This window comes from Neodiprion lecontei, chromosome 4 (assembly GCF_021901455.1).
Source record: "Neodiprion lecontei isolate iyNeoLeco1 chromosome 4, iyNeoLeco1.1, whole genome shotgun sequence".
NCBI classification, from domain to species: Eukaryota; Metazoa; Arthropoda; class Insecta; order Hymenoptera; family Diprionidae; genus Neodiprion; species Neodiprion lecontei.
Window position 1 is genome coordinate 6,783,602 of NC_060263.1, and position 22,243 is coordinate 6,805,844.

A 22,243-nucleotide genomic window follows, 5' to 3' on the forward strand; every position below is an offset into this window, starting at 1 on the left:
ACCTCTGACACATTGAGAATGCCTTGGGAACGAAAATGGGGGCGTGACTAAGCAATACGGCGGTTAGAACTGAAATATCGGTAAATTGTATTTGGTCAATTACGCGAATACGAATCTACAGAAAACTCGGTGCAAGCTATGAAGCTTTAGTTATTTCGAAAGGAATCGATATGCCGCAAAAAATAGGACGAAAGAAGTCTTTTAAAACTAAATATGAGCCAATAGGAGTAACGTACCGTTTTACCACCAGATGTCGCACCAACATATCTTCGTTTCCACTACCTACCAATTCTAGTAACATTTTTTACGGAGTTGGCTGCGCGTATAAACTAGACGTGTGCGAAAGTCGAGCACGTCATTCCAAGGAAACCTCTTGGTGTAACTTTCGCAAGTTTTATAAGTACTTTTTCTCCACATTTATTGGATATAACAGACGTAATTCTTTCGCTCTGCAGCCGTAATTACAAGCATCGATTTATCCACCCTTGCACAGTTATACTCGTAATTTTCAGTCCTCTGTGGAGTTAGTTGTACTGTCCACAGACCGAAGTATCGCTAAATAATAACAACTCAACTCGTATCGTAGATGAAGCGAAGAGATATAAAAGTAAAAGAAAGGTGATAGTGAACACTTTAATTAAACCTTGTAAGTTTCTTCATTATTCGTTTAACGATGAAGTTTTTATTTATTCTTTTTCAACTCGCATTTCTCATCGCCGCTTCGGTTTCAGATTTCATGTCGTTAGAGGATAGCAGACGCGCGGATATAAATTACGAAAATAGAAATCCAGACTTGAATTCCGGACCTATTTTAAACCATCCAGATCTTAATTTCTACGTTATACCGACAAATGTTAACGCGATACATTGAACACGTTTTGAAAAAAAATTGTCAAAACGTGCAGTCAGAATATAGATATATTACTGACCACGTTTAAGTTTAATATTTCCCTTCAAATTCGTTTGAAATTTCACAACGTTGAGCTATTTCGAACCATTGAAACGCGAGAATATCGTACATACGTTCCATGTACTCGAAATAACAGTATCAATAACACTCGTCAATCAATCGATTTTGTAACTTGATCCAGTGGTGTGAAATATATTGGAAATAAAATCTGCGTTAAATCTAACTATTGTACTGTATCATATACGTTTTTAATTTTTTTTTTCAAATGTTCTTCGCTCGGTGACGCCCAAATATTTTTTAACGCCCGTTAGCTGAATTTTCCGAGTATTATCATCGTACACATATTCATGATTTATTTCAAGTGTTTACAATTAATAAATATCGTGCTTACTTAGAAATACTTGAGATATGAAGTGCTTCGAATATCTGCGACTAAACATTTCAAAGAAAATTGCATCTCACTGGATTCTTTGAACGAATTATTACTAATCGAGTGGCTCTTAAATTTTCGGAATCGATAAATAAGGCGGACAAATCATTAACCGCGGTCGATCACTTCAAAATGACTTTAACTAATGTCACACAATATCAGAAGCCAACATAATTCATCAGTTCGTTAAATTGTGCCGCGCAGATTATTACAAGAAATAATTTTCATAACAAATATCGCATGAACGGTGAATTCACATTATTCACCGATGAATAAGTAAATTCTTGAACAAAAAATCGTCACACTTGGCATTGAATAATTGAGCGAGTAATAATATTCGTATAAAAATAGCATTGCGATATTGCAAAAGAAAAATATAAAACCGTTTGAAATAAAATTTCGTAATAAAATCAGTCACTTCACATCTGCATGTAACAAACATTGTAAAGCAAATCTATCGCGAATTTCACGGCACAAATTTCGTGTCTCACAGTCGCAACACATCGTCACCGTCTTGCTATCTGCAAGTGCAAAAACTCGTAGAATATAAGAGAAGAGAGGATATAAATGTAAATTTACATGTTTACCCGTTATCAAGGTGCTGTTGCAGAAGCTGCCTGCCAGTATATCGGAGTGATAAAAAAAACGGTTTTCCTTAGTCTTCCTTTTTTGGTTCCCAACTATTTTTTCCCTTCCTTCCTAGCAACTTCGGTGTGAATACATGCGTGTATGTATTACATGTGCATATACGTGTAATTTTATCGCAAAAATAGAGATAAATCGCGATGGTATTTCTCCCGGCGCGGCGGCGTCGCGAGGTGTATGGAATGAAAAAAAAGAAAAAAAAAAACAAAAAACAAAACCTCTGGCCGACGTAAAACAAGAAGAGAACAAAAAATTAGGCGAAGGAGGAAAACGAAAGAGAAAAATGCGAATGAAACAAAAGTAGAAGGACAAAGTAGAAGAGGCGGAAAAAAAAGGCTTCAAAAAAAAATCCGCGAGAGCGATGCGAAAAAAAAAAAAAACAAATTCAACCGAGAATCGAATCGATTCCTCGCACCCTTCCCGCAACGTGCATATGTGTTACTCTTACACGCTCGCAAACAAACACAGACACACGCTCATACACGAATGTATAAAAATACAAAGAAATCCCTGCAGCATTTTGTCCGGGAAATTCATGTATAAAACATACAGGCATAGATATATATATATATACATATATGTATAGGTTATATACAGGCGAGTTTCGCCTATGAATAGGAAATGAGGGAAACATATTATACACCCGGTATCGATGTATTCAAATAACACACCGCAACGCTGTATCTTTATTATTATTTTATCATTTTTTCTGTTTTTATTATTATTGTTATTTGGCAACACGTACCCTTCTGCATTATACACACATAGCATAGATACAACGTATAATATATCATGTATGTATAAGCACTGACGCATTTTTGTTTTTCTTTATTTTCTTTCTAACGCGACAGACAAATAGTTGAATGACAGATTGCACCAAAGTTCTTTTGATTTTGATGTTTCGAATACGTCGATGTCAATTTCAAGTTTCTTTATGCAGTTGTGATGGAATTAAAAATCTTTGCTCATGTTATAATTTGGACGAATGCGCTGAAGTGTTTGCGTTGTAAAACACGGTTGTTTAACGGTTCGTGAAGCCTGAAATCTGCTTAGGATTTTGTATGAGGCGATGAAAAAGCAAAATTTTAATCTTTTATAAATAAGTGAATAAAATATGAGGGTGTGAAAAGCCCGAGCCATGTTACGTATGCGGTGGTAAATGTGTATATAGGTTGGTATGTATGAACAAATCCGGTGAGCAGAGGTTCAGGGCGATTTATGGTTTTATACGTATTCTTAATCCCGGATTCAACCCTCAAATACTTGCAGAAAGTACGCTACTAATAATTCACACATCTTAATATTGTATCTTTAATTTTTTTTTTTTTTTCGCTTTTTGTTTCAATTAACGCGAATAAAGTTTTTTTGCCAGAAATTTATCAAAGAAATTCAACCTTGCGTTGTATAAACGGGTACAGATTTTTCAGACATTTTTCAGACTGCAGTTTACGAAATTTAAAATTCAATATCGAATCCCCGATAGTCTGAACAAAAAACATTCGCAAGAAGATAAATACAATCGAGTACGAATCGTCTTGAAAACAAGTTCGTTATTTGGTGAAACGAATGCGTAACCGTACTTGTACTTGTAAATGAATGGAATGAATTTTGAGAACCAACGTGGGAACAGAGTCAGTCAACAGCTGTGCTCATGCCAAAGAAACTCAGTTTTCGCGCTATGACCCATGTTATCCAACCCCTTTATCAAAATGGGTGAAAAAAGGAATCGTTTTAGAAGACTCTTGTAGCCCCTTCGGGTTGTAATAGGCTAACGCGTTAAAGTCCTATCAGTTTCCTCCGGCGGCACCGCGAGCCTGCGGGAATCCACTACACTCAATAGTCGTCCTCTTCAAAGGGAGAAAGAAGCTTGTGAAAAAAGGTGGCGCCCGGATCTCTTGAGAGTCTGGAGGAATAGGTAAGTACCTACCAGCAACGGCGTACGTATTCGTTGGGGTGACGGAGAACATTATACATTATATATTCCGAGAAGTAAACGCGGCTGAAAATTTATATACAAGGTGAGCAAGAGATGTACCGACGGAAATGTGTTATTCGCAAGCTACGAGCTTGTAGATGAGATCTGGACCTCTTATAACTTCCAACGAAAAACCAATCTTGTGCTCTCGCAGAGCCGTTTTGCGCCGATGAGTTTACCCTTGGCGCTTCTCTCGTTCTAATGTGCAGGATGTATTTGCGGCGATGACTCGAATGCCACTTGACTTTACGGCCTTCTTCAAACTGACGATTCGGTAGCGAAATCAGTGCGGAAACATTAGTCAGAATTACGTTTTAACATGCCTTTGAAAATCCATCAGATGTACCCGTCTTACTTTAGTGGAGCGAAGCGTTTTCCTACATCGGAGAAGTACTTTACGATAGTGAGATTGCTTTTGATCATTTTGTCGTAAGTAGTCGTACATAAATTTCCATTGCATGCTTCGTGCTAATTTGTGTAAATAGATCTCTGCAATTTTGTACCGATGATAAGATTTCAAAGACGTCTTTCAACCAGTTCACTCGAAGGAATTTTCTCAATCGCATTGAATTAGCGCTGCGGTATAAAGATGAAGATAAGCCGTGTTTTCAATCGTGTGATGAAAAGAACGTTTCACGTCGATGTCATCGGGTTAGTTGGAATGAGAAATTCAAAAATGGCGTTTGAATGCACGAACAGAAGACAATTAGTCGAAAGGACTTGCAGTGGAAAATTAATTTGATATTTGATTGGGAGTAAAGACACGTGGGTTGTATCCAAGGTGGTGAGCATCTTTTTCGCGCGGAGAAGTAAATACTTATAAATTACAATGCAAACCAGGTGTTAACCATGCAAACATTGGATCTCGGAGTGTTTGCTCGAGGCAGCAATTCGAGGCGTTGCGTAGCTCACCGGGCAGATCAATATTTGCGTTTCGTTAGTTGTGTAGTCCAATTCGATTGTCAGAAGCGTCGAAACTGGGGCGAGTTTTCAAGAATTTTCGTCTTCGTCATCGAGTTTCCTGTACAAGGTTCAAAAGCGGATAGCGCAGAGTGTCGGGAGTTAGTTTTCTCCCGGTACTTTCGTCCTGGAAGACCTGTAAGACCATCGTCAAAACTATGAGAGGAGCCCAAGTTAAAGTGGCAGAACGGCACTTTGAACAATTGAAAGGTGCAGAGGCTGCGAGTGAATGGCCGGGTAATTACCACGCTCGTGTAAAAGCGGGTAAGGACGTTTCTCCTATGGAGGGAAACTCGATTTTTCAAACCTGTAAACAGCGTCCCGCAATTACGAGGGTTCCAGAGCTCGGAACTTCACGGCCTGCCTGCACGCGCGGAACCGCTTCCCAAAATTATCATACCTACTATACCATGGCAGCCATCATGATTCAGGGCAAAGTTGACGAACAGGTAAATCAACGACGGTATGCGGGTTTCGTCGAGTTATCCTCTCTCTCTCTCTCTCTCTCTCTCTCTCTTTTACCCTCGAAGGGTCGGGTCTCCGAAGGGTCTTTGGGAAACAATGCCAATTCTCTCGAACAACCGGTGTAATTAAATCCCGAGGGGAGTTACTCGAGGAATTGCCTTTTTCGACATCGCGGTGTGTGCATCTCATTCGATAAATTCTTCATTTCCATTTGGGGATGCAGGTGAAATATATATCGAAGATGAAATTTCAAGGTGAGAATTTACCCTTGAAACGATCGTTCCGATTCTCTGAGATTAATCGTTTTACCGCCTTCTGTACAGATTAAGACTAATCTATACACGACGACGTCAAATTCATCTGTTACTCTACCATGCGTGCATTTTTACCTTACCCACTTAGATTCATGGTGTTGAAGCACTTGGTGCGAAGATGAGACTCGAGTTCACTTCAAGCGGTTCTTGTTCATCGGGGAACCCGGATTCGTACACTTTACACCAAATGGCGAAATTGTGAATACCTCAGTCCAAGTTGGAAGGGGTGTTCCATTTGCGATTCACCCCGTTTGCACGCATGGCTGAAAGAATTCGAAATAAATTACAGAAAAACACAACGACGGTAGCACGTCGAGGCATGCCTTCGTAGACCAAATCTCGCGTGTCAAACGGCACCGTCTTTCCATACTCCCGGGAAATCGATTAACGTCTCTAAAAATGCTCCAGGAATAGCTGACATTTGGGAATTGTGAGTGCCCACACGAGGGTTGCATCCCTTCGTCTATTCGTCTGTATAATTTCAGCCTCGACGTTTTTAATAGAAAATTGGGGTGAAATCTGATCTTTAAATCTCACTTAACGTCGAGCGGTAGCTACCTCGTGGCCATAATCGTTACGGGTAATGACGCTAACCGCGGTGGGGATGTGAAATAAAAAAAAAAAAAAAAAAAAAAAAGCATAAACAACGGTGTAAAACACAGAAGCACGTCGCCAGCTCGCCCCTCTTTAACGTTCATCGTCCCACAAGATCGCACTTATATTATACAGTTGAACAATTTTCTTCTCGCCCGCAACGCGCCCCAGTTTATGTTACGTACATTTTCCCCCCAAGGCTAAAGAATCTATGGGACGTACGGTACAGTCGGGTTAAAAAATTCCTCCGAGGAGAAACTTGACCGGAGATAAGATTTGAACGCGCTAACGAAGGTAATCGACGTTGAATCTGATCAAAAATGATATGGAAGGATAATTCGATACACTGCGTTTCAATTGTTGTTATAATCGTCGTTATTTCGTCAGTACGCAAAAAAAAAAAAAAAAAAAAAACCAATCCATTATCTCTGCCCGGTTCCGATAAAATATACATCATTTTATTCGTAAACGAATTCTTTAGAAATCGTCCGAGATATTTTATTTTCCTGAAATCGTCAATTGATAAGAAAATTCTATACGGACAATCGTTGTAGTTTACAGATGATTATAAACTCGTGACTCGTAAGATATTCATTATTCTTATCCGAAATCTAACTCGAAATGATTTTCGAAGAATTTATTCGCGAGTCAATTGAGTTGTTTTAATTGGACTAGCGGTAGAGATGTTGTGGTGAAAAAATGATAACACAACGTGATATCATCTCCGATGTTGTTAATACGAGGTGTTGACCATTGAAATTTAGTGCTATGAAACTTTTTCCCGTATCACGGGAACTTTTTTCGTAATACCAATGTAGCTGGATAAGTTTCAGTCTGGAATTTTCAATTTGCTTTTTTTTTTTGTTGTATATCACGTTTTTACAGGAAAAGTATTTTGACCAGACTGTACGTCCCCGTACACACTTAAGCCTCAACTTTTCTTTCATTTTTGAACAGAATCCTCTGCCTGCACTCAACTGGCGAAAGCTTGTCGAATAGCCATATTGGACGGTAAAGGTGATTATTGTTTTCTGCACAGACGACATTGCGAGAGAGATAATGCGAATTGAAGTTGCACGCCTGACGTTACTCTTAGAGATTCGGAGTAGAAGAGACCTCAAATCTCACCTATTTTTTAACGTTAATTTTTAGTATTTGTTGTAAGATTAAACGTTAAAAGAAGTAACGTACAAGGTACGGTTAACAATAGCGCTCTGTGTCTAATTATTCTGGCTACTAGGATGGTCCTTAAAAACGTCATTTTTGAATTTCGACCAGCTTGAGATAATTCAAAAATAATTCCCACATCAAGTCTATCGAACGGATTTACGTGAAATTTGTTAGAGGAGGGTTTATTGAGTCGCTGGCTAAGAATCAGAACTGAAAATTTAAAAATTCAAATTGTCGGATCCAAGATGGTGGACCAAAACTTCGAAAGTCATTTGATATTACCGTATTGGATCCATCATTTTGAATATTCAAATTTTGAGTTCAGATTCGTAATCAGCGACGCAAGAAACTCTCCTGTACCAAATTTCATCTAAATCCGTTCGAAGCAAGCCATTCGAAGTTGAAAAATGATTATTTTAAGGACAACCCTGTGATAAGGTATTGAAAATATTACCCTGTCGGTAACGGAATTTCCAACAGTTACCGACGTTCGCAAACATCCTTGCAGGTTGAAAATCTGATTGGTACAAAATCTTTCATTTTTTAAGTAAAAAAAAAACGGGGGAATTTTACCTGATCAAAGGATTTAAGCCGAGCACCGAAGGTTCGGTAGTCGCGAATTGGTGATCGATATTCTTGATCAAGTACCTACGTTATACGAATGCAGGAAATTGAGGGAATTTGAGAGAACTGCTGAACATCGCCGCGACTTCCGAGCGGGCATTATCTGAATGCCAATTGGGCATTCTGTAACAGCGATGGATAAATCTACGTAAACTGGTCCGGAGCTCGAGGTCCGTGAATCGTCCGAGTAGGTTTGCGGTTGCGGTTCGCTCCGGCGGGGGCGAAATCCTATTACTAAATTACGTATCCTGCACACCGGTAACCGTGGTAGTGTACCGTGAAGCAATCGCGGACGACCATCCCTATTATGTGTGCCCATGGCAAGATATCGGCTTACAGCGGTGCAGACCGAGCCGAATTTCGCCCTGCAGCTTCGTCAAACGAATCGATCGCCCTGAGCTGTCCCCAAAACCGCTCCAAATCACTGGCACAGGATACAAATTTTTTTTTTTTACGTCTATGGACTTCCCGATTTTCACGAATTGCAAAACTTCAAGGGGACTTGAAATCTAACAAATCACTCGACAAACTGCGCGGTTGATTTTCAAAGACAGGCAGAAAGCTCCGATCGATTCCATCCGTGAACTCTCTGGTTTGTTGGAAAAAGGTGGAACGTCAGATTTCGTCTCGATAACGAGGCCCGTCGATTCTTGCTACAATCGTCTTGTTTTCATATATTCGATTTCAAGTCCCTCTTGAACCTTTGTAATTTGTAAAAATCGCGTAATGTACAGATGTCAAAAAATCTCGGGGACCAATGATTTTTAGGACTTGTGTCTGTGAGGAGTTTTGATCGGGAGGATATTGTGACGATTTGTAGAAGAGACAGAGAGGGGGAGAGAGAGGGACGAGTTTGGATCGAAAGAATTCGCAGATCTACGCAGATTGAGAGTATAAGACGTGTGACGACAGTGAGTTGAAGCGTAAATCCTGGCCAGGTAAAAATTTTAACTAAATATAGGACCGAGAATACAAAGAATGCAAAGATTTCAATCACGATCTTTTTTATTAATTTTTAACACCATCACCGTCGTCTGTACATAGAATCTATATATACGTCCTAGTAAAAAAACCTCTCTCGTCTCAATTTCATTTTACGCATGATTTTCTACTCACTTATCTATTTTATCTTTTTTATTTACACATTTGTGCGTTATTTGTCATTCGTTCCTAAGGGGTTTTTTTTTTTTTTTTTATCTACCGTCAAGCTAACTTTGTTAGACCTGCGGCGAGTAGTGTCCCTTTTATACCGTAACCATAAAATGTCTAAGTTAAGAAAGGGTGGAGAGATAAAAGAGGAAAAAAATAGAAATTCAAAAAGTTATACAAAGGATTGAATTTCTCTTGGTGTCCGATTCGATGTGTTTGTGTCATTTTTCTTATTTTATTCCGTAGATTGTAGAAGAAACTAGAATCGTTACAATATGTATCGTAACCTATCGAAACTCCAGCCAATTCTGCGGGCTCCTTTACCTACAGAATATTGTAAGAAAATTTCACTCCGTCGGAGAATCGGACGGATCACCGTTATTCGTCGGTAAGGTGACTTGGTGCCGTCAAATTCCGAGCCGGCGACTCGTCGAAGACGCGGTTCTCGGAACGTCAACGAACCAAATCTTGGTACCCATCGATAAACACGTTTCAGAAAAGCCCGAGACTTGGAATACAATCGGAGGAATGGGGTCGCAGGATCCTGTAGGAACGGACGTGTAGCCATTGATCAGAGCAGCCTGGTAGACAGAAAGCCAACCGGAGCGAGAAGTGGAAATCCCTTAGCAAAAGGTCGCTTGACTCAGGATCTCGAGACGGGCTCAAATATTCGATAAAGTATATATCGCCCCTCGCCAGGCGATGCCGAGTGTTCCGAATTCGATAGTGAAAAGGCTGCAGAGGCCCCGCGATTCACGCTTTTGCCCGTTTCGCAGCCTGCGAGATATACGCTGGAACGAAAAAGTCAGTAGGTACCCAAAAAAGGAGTTCCCAGAGTCTCCGCACGCGAATGCGGATGCATAATTGATACTCCGCAATATCCGCGGCACGAACGAAATGCAGTTTTTAACTCTGGCAATGTTTGATCAAAACTACCCGACCGTTTGAAATATATTAAAAAGCTGAAAGCTAAGGCTTTCAAAGCCGCGGATGAAATCATTTTGATTTGTTTTTTTTTTTTTTTTTCTTTTTTTCACCAAGTGAAATTGCGTATCTCGTGTAGAGGAAATTTTCAACCACGATTCTCCAGATGTCCGGTTTTTAACTGCAGAGTAACGTGCGCGCAAGATTCTAATTGTCAATTTTCGATATTTTTCACACGGACAAAGATGAAAATAGAAAACCTTGTCGAAATTACGGCGATTTTCACACCTTTGAGAATATTTTCTTCTCACCCAAATAACCTTGTGAAAATAACGAGGATCGCACTAAAGTACGTTCAATTACGTCCGCGACGACTTCTGACGAATTCCTTGCGAATTTTTGGACCGTGAAGAAATAACATTCTCCTTCGATTCATCCTCCCTTTCTTTGCGATTGTGTTATGACGTCATCTTTCAGGCATGCGCCTTTTTTCTACCGTATAATTGATGATCCAATTCCGGAATCCGCTTGTGCCCGCGGTATTGATAATGTGGTATGAATGTGCGCTAACCACTCGCTGATTTATGGGGAAAGGAATATTACGAAAATTAATAATAATTCGTGGTACAGGAATCGTCAATCAGCCATGCGAAAAACCTTTTCTCGGGGTCGTCCGTTGCTGAAATTTATTCATTCGTGGATGAAAGCCTTGAAAAAGATTCCCGCAGAGTAAAAGACCGGAATAATGTCTTTCCAAAAATCTTCGACGCTACGATATACGATTCGCCTCATTTCGCTGAAATGAGTATATTGGCAGGCAAGAAGAGAATTATTATCAGGTAGACTGAAACGCGAAGAGAGAAAATATCGCCATCTTCTCATCTGACTACCTACAGTTATATTGGCAATAAAGCGTCTCTCTGCATTCATGATATTTATAACAGTGCTCACAAGTTTTCTCCACAAAAAGGTCAAACATTCCTCAAAGGAATACCGATCCGAGCACATATACAATGATTCCATCAACTTTCCTCCGAGATTGCCTGTATAATTTCTTCAAAAATTTCACCACCGTGACGAAAAACGTCGAAGAATACGATCAAAGATTTGTTAAAACCAGGTTGCAAAGCTCACGGCTCCTTCCACTTCCTCTCCGATATTGGCTATAAATTCAAGCACACTCGACAGGATCTCTTTCTCCGGATGTAAAGAAAAACCGGCAGTACCGGACGATTAACCACCGAATTTGATGGCCAGTCATTAAATTTACGATCCGCAGATAGACCATTCCGATCGTGATTATAAACGAGGAAAGGTCGAAAGTGGTTGATAACCGAGACTGTCGACTTTTTTAAACTTCCAACAACGTACACCGAGGTTGAAACCAGCGATCATTGATTATCGAACGTTACCGTTAATCATCGCCGATCACCGTGAAGACCTCCACGGTAAAGGTGGTTTCCCTAATGGCATGGTCGTAAATTCAATGCCGATTACCGTTAATCGTCAGCGAAGGTTTTCGACCGTAAACGCGAATCGTACGGGATAATCGACATTTCGACTAGCGATGGCTTTTCGCTGCAGGATGGAACGAAAACGTTGAAAGTACCTCCATGCTTTACACCTATGAAGTGTCACCCGCTATCATCTATAGGCGGGACGACACAGCCGATCGACTAAACTGTTCGAGGACCACAAAGCTAGGGTCAATATGCCGACCGGCTTGCATGGCTGGATCGCACCCGGTTGTGGTCAGGGACCAACTGCCTCCACTGACCCATGCAAAAGCTGACTGCAGCAAGCTGCATGGGTTGTGTATCGGATATTTTAGCAGCGAGCTTGCAGAATTCATACGTCGAGCTTGCAAGTCCTTTTGCATTTGGTTCAAAGGGAAACTCTTTGCGCTTTGACACTGAGTAGATACCGCACTGCAGGCACGTACGTATCCATGCTACGCGCAGCCTACATCGTGTGGAATTTTACGTCTGGGGCCCGGATAAACATGGATTAGAAATTACAATATACGTACGTGCAATATAGACTTGAAAAATTAAAATATGGTAGATAGAAACTACATATTCTGGCTGGCAAATATCGTACTTTATTCAGAAAACCGGATGAGAAACGAAAACGATATTAATAAAAGATATCTATTTACGTATTGAACCGGGTTCTACGTGTAGAAAAATTTGATAAATCAGAATTTCTTCGAAAATGACGAAACTAATAACTGTATAGACACAAGTTGTGTCCTATGCCTTAATTATCAAAAGAAATTCTGATTTATCAAATTTTTCTACCCGCAATGGACTGGAGAATATTTCATGTATCACTTATTTTCCGGTATTATTACAGCCGGGAAAGAAATTTATTACTCGAATGTCTCCGTCGAAATCGAGAAAATAATAATTTACTTGAGTCACAATTTTTCAACGATTTTTCACTTTTTACTCTTTTCACGTTGCGTGTTTCTTGACGTGTTTTTTTTTTTTTTTTTTCTTTTTTCTTGCGGCGAGATCTTTTTTCGTTGGAAACGTACATCGGACACTATCTTACTTAATCTCGATTACGATGGCCGAATTTTGGCCTCGGTAAACATTCCCTGAATATATCACGCCCGCTATATCACAACCTGGTAAGCGAAGAATTGGATTTTCCGTGGGGTAAATTGGCTACATTGGAAAACGAGGGGTTGTTTCTTTTTCTTTTTTTTTTTTCTCTTTTTCAACAAACTCGATTTATAAGCCGAGCTGTCGAACCGTGTTAACAAACGTTCATTAGGACGTTTCCATGTATAATGTTGCGTAAGTCGTTCAATGTCAAAGTATCACGGGCAGAGATTTTCCAGGATTTCTGACAAAACGGAACGGCTAATCTTTGGTTAATAAAAGCTCCACGTGTGCCAGATTATACGGATACAGAAGACTTGAAAATCCTCGATATAAATGTAATATCTATGTCGTGGTCGTATATTCGTATGTTGTTGCACTGACGGTAACTATGATTAACAAACGAAACAAAGCGAGCTTTGAACTTTCCTGCACGTTGAATGGAAACGACAAAGCTGCGTAAAGTACGCCGGTGTAATTCTCTTAAATTTATCAGGCGTCTGTCGCATCCTGTTCTCCGTAAAGCTGAGCTTTATACCTGCGTCACAGGTTGAATATAGATTACAGGTTTATGGGTTTCTTCGGTTCCCTTGTCCTACAGAAAGGAAGAATCGAACAATCTACTGCTCGGTACAACTGTATTACACCTATACATTTGCATGCACGGCACGTATTCTTTTTTTTTCCACGTTCGCACGGAGGAACTTTATCGACTTTACAATAAAGCTCGAAAATTTACAGCCGAGAAAAGGAAACTCCAGTTCGCTCAACGGTATCGAACAATTCTTTTATAATTTTATTTACCATCGTTTTGCTCTCTCGCAATTCTTTTATTACTCCAAACGATCTCCCTATTGTCCATTAATTCATCCTAATTAAGTCACTCGTTTTGACGCTCGTTCACTCGATTGATTAGGTATGTAAGGCATAATTTGCGTTTTAGAAACGATCGCTTTTACAAGGGAAAATACTTTGTGTCGATCGATCATAAACGAGCGGAGGACTGGAAAAAAAATATTAAATATATTTTTTCAAATCTTCCCGCTATTATTTTGCTAAAAATCTGATAAGTATGAGAGAAGCAGCGAAACTTCCGAATTGTCGGATGTCTTGAAATCAGTTTCTCACGACTCGATGTAAACATTCAAGTAAAAAGTAAAAAATTCACACTCGACGCGCAGGGAAACAACAAAACAAGTGAATAAATTAAAACTTGCTTTTGCGGTAAAAATTTTTCACATCCGACTAACGAGTTCGCGAAAATCGGACAACTGAGCAAATTTTTCTATATAATTGGAAAATCTGTTTGAAGAAAATTTTTCCCCAGCAACCGGGAATTTCAGCACTGACTCGCATATTGAAACCGAAACTTGCCGGTCCGGCAAATTGTTGTTTTCTTTTTCGCTATAAGACGGATACGAGGATGGTGAAACCCTCCCTTTCCGCATAAGCGTGTTTGCGAGACTTTCCAAAGTGGTTCCACGTGTCAGGTCGGCCTTTCTCCAGGCGCAGGCATTTCGCCCTAGTGTAGAAATCTACGTCACGCGAATGGAAGCCACCGACCCTCGCCAATTACACGTCCATTTTATACACCCTTCTATAATACTTTGAAACGGTTACGATTGCGACATCGTCGAAGGTTGGGTAGGATACGCCCTCCCTTTCCGACTCGGAATTATCCGGCTTGTAATCTCTCTTCGTTAATTGATTTCCGGTGGCAAAAGCTGCGCCGAATCGTTTCAGGTCACGGAGAGACGGCCGGAATTTATCGGGAAAGTAGCTTAGGTGCAGGTATATTGTTATACCTACCTAAAAACGGGGGACGAAATTTTTCTAATTTCACATCGCGAGCTTGCTCAAGGTAACACTGATCATTGTAGGATGCAAGTATACATTTTTTATTTATTTTTTTTATTCAACAGGTACTTCAAGTTCCGGAGATTTTCAAAGATCCACAATTTGTATTGGCTATTTCACCATTAAAAAAATCATTCTTTCGATTCTCAGCAAAAATCCCGTTAGTCGTTACGATGATTTCGTAGTATCTACGCTGTTTCTCTAATTCGACTTCACGAGTCACTGATCTCTTCGTAAAACATGACATTTCTACTCAAGTGCGGGGATTTTCTTCATCTTCATTTTTTGATTGGTTGTGTAATTTTTTACAATTTTTCTCTAAGTTTATCAAATAAATTATGTTTGCTTTGTTAATTTTTTTTTTTGTGGTACGTTACTACACTTAAGCGAAAATTGCACGGTTTCCTGAAAGAACAGTATTTTGGGAAATGAAATTGGACTAACGGTGAAAAATCTCATACCTTACGACGACGAACTAATTCGGTTGAAAAATTTAGCTACTTTCTGACTTTATACTGTTCGTGAATCATTCGCGTAGAATAATCGTTTTTCATGCTTCAACAGCCGACATCAAGCACGAATTTTTCATAACAGTGATCATTTCGAAAACTTGAGTATATATAATTAGTCAGGAGGCCGAAAAAAGCGATTTTTCAAAAATTTTTCACGAAGAGACATCACAATTTATTAATGCAAAAATTTATATACATATTGGGGTAACGTTGAACTTGATTCTGATATTTTTTATTTGTAAAAATAACGATTCTTAAAGCTGCTATAGCCGAACTCCGGGAGCATCGGAAATGAAATAAGAAAAAAGATTTAGTTTATATAACGTAAAATTTGAGAATGATCGTTTCAATCGTTTTCGAGAAATCTTGCCCGCCGACTTTGAAAACACAGTTTTGAGAAAAACGCGTTCAAAGTTTCACAAGCACCGTCAAACGCTACAGAGTATCTACAAATGTGCGCGTAACTTGGGGAATATTTGTCGGATCGGCGTGAAATTTTCTCCGCATACACTCGAATGCACGTATATTACCAAAATGAAATTTACAAAAATAGTCTATTTTTGAAAAATCCCGACATGGGTATCGAGCCTTCACGATTCGGACGCTCGCGTTGCTCATCATTTTCCATCCAGCCCAACATACCAAAGTACTTTTCCCGATACTTTGGGGGTGCCTCGCACGCCTTTCAGGTTCGTGAGTGATCGGTTACCGAAACGATAAACTGCACAGAGCGCTGGCGATAACGAGCAAACTATAACCACGGATACTGTAACGTAACGGTCATCGTTACTGCCCCGGCGGTTAACGAGCTTTCGGAAAAATTCACCCCTGTCGAGTTTGGTTCGTTTCCACCCTTCCCGGAATTTCGATGAAAACGCATCATATGAAAAGCGTCGAGTGCTTTTCTGCACCGGTGAACGATGTAAGCCATGGTTAGGTTTAGATTACTACTTTTATTATACGAAGTTTAAATTCGTTATAAATTACTTTTTCGCCCTGTTACCTAATTATAGAGGGTTGCTGAATTTTTTACAGCTCTTGTGTTCCGAAGGATTCTGATTCGTCAACATTCTTTTCTCACCTTAACGCTTAAGATTCACTAGATTCGTTTTTTATTTTATTATTATTTTTTTTTTTTTTTTGCTACCGCAGTTGATCATTCGTTGTTCAGGATTTACTACGGATCGTACAGTTTGGTGAATAAATCGCTCGCAATGAAATGAAAAGATGATGAAATCAAATTTTGAAAAGTTAACGGACATGAATTTTACTCGAAGATCCTCTTATCGATGTGAAAAAAAAAAATATTACGATCCATAAATTTAAGTATAGAATGTCGGGTTTGATTTTTTTACTACCAAAATCACATTATTTAACCAATTTCAATGGGTTTGAACTGATTTTATTCGTGAATTGTTTTACCAAAGATCGCCAGTAGTAAATTTCTCATAACGTCAGTTTTATTTTTATAACAAAGCTTAATTTTACCAACAATAACTATACAACGTCATTCCAGAGATCTTACAGAATAATTAATCTCAATCCATCGATTTATAGGGTATCTATAATTCATGTACGAAATGAGCCCTGTTCCATGAAAATTGAACGAGCAATCCCATTATGGAATTAATAAATAAAACAGTTTTACGTAACCTTCTCAAAATGACGAGCAGCCCAACTTTCTTCATTTACATTTATGGTTCCCAATACTTTTTGTATTAATTGATACCGTCGAGAGATTTTTTTCCCATAATAAAATTCAAGTCAAACAACCCAACCCAACTTGAAGTTTAGAAACCTTGATTCAGCAATTTTCCCATCCGCATAATATTACCATTGGACACTCGTGTAAGTCCCATGTATTCATTCCCCTAATGGATCAGCGTCACAGACGAAGCATGAAGTGTTTCTTCAGACCCTGGCCCGAAAACATTATGAAATCCCTCTGAGGAAGATCTTGCGGGGTATGTTTTAATGCCTCGGTGAAAGTCAACGATCCGTGTTCACGAGTTTATACGTTAATACAGGTAAAGTACAGAGCGTACCCGCATTTACTTTCCTCCTGAGAAGTAAGCCCGTTAAACGTTTCTGCGATAGGATTCCCTGGGCGGTGTCTCTGTTAAGTCACGAACTTATAACATGTCGGAAGTCTTTCACGACGGCGGTTCCGCCAGGTTGGCAAGAGTGACAATCATTGCAGCCAATTTGCTGTCAAACTGTGCGGAATCGGAGAGAAACGCGGTCCTGACGGACTGCAGGAGACTTTTTATTACCGCACCATTTCGTACAAATCGAATTTTTCACCCCACGGTTTTATACCGCGAGCTTTTCACTACATTTTTTCCATGTACCTTGTCCTCCGTCTACGACTCTCTTTCTCTCTCGTCGACGAAAGATGAATTCTTTCAAGATATACGCTGTCCGGATAAATTGTTATTTCCGTTATTCATTTCCATCCCCTTTTATCATTTGCCAATAAATTCAACGCGTACAACTTCGTCACTTCGCACGATAAATCTTCGAATAATGCGGTATTTGCTGATAATTACTTTCTACGGTGAAATTTTCTCCGCGAATCTGTTGTTACGTACACATTCCAGAAGAGACTTTGCGCTGAACGTCGAATGATTCATCACTCTGGATATAAATGTCGAGAAAAATTGTTGTTAAGAAACGATACGCGTGGCATTGAAAACCAATTTATTACTAAAGTTAATTTTACATAATTTTTTAACTACGACGTCGTCGACACTGTGTTGGCTTGCTTTTGGCACACTGCCTGCAGATTGAGCTGCGGGCCAGCTGTCTTATAACTTTGGTAAAGTTGGGCTAGTTTCCACGTGCCTCTTAACCTCCAGCTTCAAGAAAAATACGTCATTTTATTCGAGTGTTTTGGCCATCGTTATCGCAGCTCGGATTATAGCCAACAGGCACCATATTTGGTTTGTATTATTTTTCGGGTTTAAAACTGGTCAATGTGTAACAATTTCAGTAACTTTTATAATCATCCGAATCTTTTATTCAGCTTTATGAATATAAGAAATAACGTAATAAAGTAAAGAAATAAAAAATATTATGTAAAACTCGAAAATTATGAATGGCAGTATTAATTCGTAACGATAATAATGTAAGAATAATGAGTTTACTACTCGATACGCTCAATTTAAATTGTGTCACGTCTTGTCTTGTTATTTAAATATAAAATATTTCTTGTTTCATAATTATCGGTCAAGAATCAATACTTTTTTGCCAATGTTTCTTTCAAAATGTTTTAAAATGTTAATAGAGTCTAGTTCATCGATCGATTTTACTTCATGATTGTTAACTTTATTCTGAAAACCTTTATCTACAATCGCGGGGAGACAGTTTTTCCTTCGTTACGTTGGTAGCGTTGAATATTCAATTTTTCAAGATTCCACTAATATTTGATTCAATGAACAAATATCACTTTCGAATCGACTATTGTTTCAGAAAATTTTTCAGCCAAAACGAGTCGTCGTGAAGTGAAATCAAACGAGTCTACAAATTTTTTTCATCTTTTTTAAAGTGATATGAAATGAAAAATAGGTATCCAGGCTCTTAACGTTAATAATTTTAATACTCTGTTTTCTCTAACCATCAGGATAATTATTGTAGCTTAATAAGATATTAATAAGATACATGCTTGTAATAAAAATAGCAAAAAGTATCGATGTCCAGGTAATCAGCCTCGTTGAAAATCGATTATGCATCTCTGCGTTACCCTCTACACAACATATTTGTAATTAATCAGTGAAACGAGCCCCGCTTGATCTCATCATTGGAAATTGGACGCATTAATGCGGTCAGCAATATCGTTGCAATTACGGTCTTGCAGTCTCGTCACCCTTGTTCACGTGAACCGCAGAATCTGTTGCCTCTTCGCGTTAGCAGTGCGGATAATAACGGAAAATTTTTTCAATAATTTACAGTTTGGTTCAAAAATATTTTTCAATTTCGAGTGAAAATATTCATTTATCCGTCACTTATTATATCAAATAGGTAATCAGTGAGTAAGACAATGTTGATAACTGATATTATAATCACACAAATTGATTTTGCATTGCAAAAAAACGATTGTGAGGAATAAAAGAATCGAGTTTGAAAAATGATCGATTTCTGATCGAAAACCGATTATTTTTGGTCTTGCTTACACCGAACAACGAAAAGTGCCTCTTCTACTCGTCCCTACGTGAATATTATGTTCCTGAGGGTCGGGTTTAGCTTTTACAATGTCCCCTTGTCAAGGATTTTCGGCAAATTTTATAACGAGGTGTATATAAATGCACTCTGCGTGACTTTAACAAGCCCAAACATTACATCCACCTGATATGATACGCCGAAATCGCTGACAGAGAATTTCACTTTTAAGCCGCGAAAAATGCAAATTCAACGAGCTTTCGCCGGATTTCAACCCGGCGCGGAGAGTGCTCTAAGAATTAACTATTTTTTTTTTTCTTTCCTCTCATCTTTCCAGTCTAATTTCAACGTTACGCGTGGAGTTTGCTAATAATCGCATTAACCAAGCGAATCATCGTTTATCTGTTTCAGCCAGCACGAACTTGGTCGGGAAATTTACACAGAGCGTCAGAAGGATCGTCCAGGATGTCAAGGACGAGGGCACGTCCAGTAAGGATTATTTTTCACTCTGTTTAATTACTTCAAACCTGCACTGCGTGTACGTCTTTTCTGATATATTTGTTCTTCTTTTTTTTAACCTTCTAAATATTTTCCATCTTGTACATGTTTCGATTACAATTTTATGATTTCCCCAAGTTTCACTGTGCCTAAATTCCTGCATCCTTGAGAAAAATTTCATTCAGTTCGACAATGTTTTCAATCAAAACTGTAAATGTTGTTTATACCGAGGAAAGATAATTAATATATTGCATACATCAGTAGAAATATTTCCGTAGGATTGAAAAATTTATTCTAATCTTGCGAGAGCTCCGAAATTATGTGTATATATATACGTAGGTATATTTTGTTAGCAACTGTTTTCAATTCCCCAGACCAGGCGAATCATTTTTAATCTATGACGAAAATTTTACACGAATGTTTCTGATCGGATTTGATTATTTTTGGATCCAATACGTCGTGCTGCGGGGTATGGTAAATAATCAATACTATGAATTTTCGTCGGGTTGATACGATATTTATGGCGCAAATGTTCAGCGTTGCCTGCTGCATAAATAAGCGCGGATAAACAAAATATATCCGTAAATAGGTGGATCCGTTTCTCGTCTCTGATTTCAAGAAGTCACTTACTTTATACATATAAATCTAGAGTACAAAAGAAGGTGATTGCTAGTGGTGGTGGATTTCAGAAAAATCTATGCAGAATTTTTTATACCATAATACATGCACGTAAATTCTTGTAGAATCTCAGCACAGACTCAAAAAGAGAATTAAAGACGAAATCGATTCAATACACAGTAATTATCGGAAGATGCATAAAGTTTGTATCGATACTAGAAATTTTCTTGGCGGATTTCGAAATTCCCGTCAAGTCGTAAAAAATAATTGTAACATAGACTTTTGCTGTAACGAAAGATTCGTTATTCTTGGTGAAGTTTTATAGTAGCAAAATTTTATACGATACTCTAACGTCTTTTGTTCGTGCCTGCGGTTTCCTTTTTTCATTTTTTTTTTTTTTTTTTTTTTTTTTTTTCGTTAGCCGCTGATCGTCGATGTCAGCGTACGGCGAAGGCTTGCAAGAAAAAACTGTTATCGCAGTTATCTAGTAAAGAACGAGAATGGCTTGAGCGCTACAATTTATGGGTTCAATAAAGCCTGAATTAAATTCCGTTTAACCTGACATAACCCTGGCGCGTTGCAACGAAACAAGAACGAATAAATAAAATTGAGTAAAATATGGCGAAGCACACGAGCTAGAGACTTTCAAGAATCCTTCACCACCTTTCCGCCTCTCCGCTGCCATTCGTTATGGTATACATATAATGGAATTTTCCCCCTGCTTTATCGCTTTCGCATCTTCATCTGTTCGATGTATCCTTGGTATTTTTCCTGATTTCCCTTGTGAATTTTTTTTCTGCAGCCGCATCGTTATCTTGTGTACAATTTTTATAATGAGACATAAATTGATGATCATAAAATTAAGGCGGTCAGAGCAAGGAGGAAGTCATTGAAACGAACGAGAGGCTGCGTACCGTGAGAATACGACTCGACGGAAGTTACGACACCGCGAAAAGGGCCCTGGTGGGACTCATGTGCAAATACACCGACAGCAAACAAGTCCGGAACATCTTCCAGCGCTACAAGCTCCTCAAGTCCATGGTAAAGGTGAGGTTCCGCCTGAATTCTATCACGGTTAACAATAAGAATAGAGAATGTCGAACTACGACTCGATGACAGAATTTTCGACGGCTGCATTTCACGTCCTTGAAAAGCAATGATGGTTATCGATCGGGGTGAACTTGGTGGCTGATAAGTTAAATTTACGACTTGATCGTATTTACACGTTTCAGGATGTAATTAGGCTCGAGACGCAGTACTGGACTCTGGTGGATATTCCTAGGCAGGAGAAACAGGAAACCGTACCAGCTTTCGTTCTCCGTGCCTGCGCGATTATGGAGAAAACCCACAAGAGTGGCGAAGGAGTTAAGACGTCGGCGAGACTTGCCGAGGAGGCGGAAAGCAAGAGAGAGCGGATTGAGCGACTTGAAAGTGAGCACAACAGAAATTAGTAGACAATTTTTACGATCATTATAGTATAGATTCGAAGAATTCTTATCGAAGATGATATACCTTTATTTCGCTTATTCTTCCTGTTAAGAGATTGACAAACTCTATTCCGGTTAAAAAGGAATGGTCAACAAAAATTTTGATGAATATACAGAGCGAGCTGATAACGCTCCGATGATCTAACGCGCATGCGCTAAAACTCTAGAGCAAGAGCAGTTGTTTCGTCAGGTTGACCAACCGTCGTAAGTTCAGATGACAGATTACCGCGATGTATCTAACCTGAAAAATGTTGGTCGTCCTGTCAAAACAACATGGCCACTGGCAGTTTTATATTTTTTTGCTGAGTTTTTAACGATATTTGTAACCGTGATTATAATCCAAG

The 22,243-nt window shown here is 39.0% G+C and overlaps 1 protein-coding gene across 3 annotated transcripts in view; it reads left to right on the forward strand.

Moving 5' to 3' along the window:
• The window catches only part of LOC107227172, a 122,675-nt gene that overhangs the window by 92,331 nt on the left and 8,101 nt on the right, over window positions 1-22,243 (forward strand). For all 3 annotated transcript variants that reach the window (XM_046736286.1, XM_046736285.1, XM_046736287.1), the window contains 3 exons: window positions 19,708-19,785; window positions 21,278-21,459; window positions 21,645-21,843. In XM_046736286.1, coding sequence (XP_046592242.1) covers window positions 19,708-19,785; window positions 21,278-21,459; window positions 21,645-21,843 — 459 coding nt within the window. The remainder of the gene's footprint in view (window positions 1-19,707; window positions 19,786-21,277; window positions 21,460-21,644; window positions 21,844-22,243) is intronic.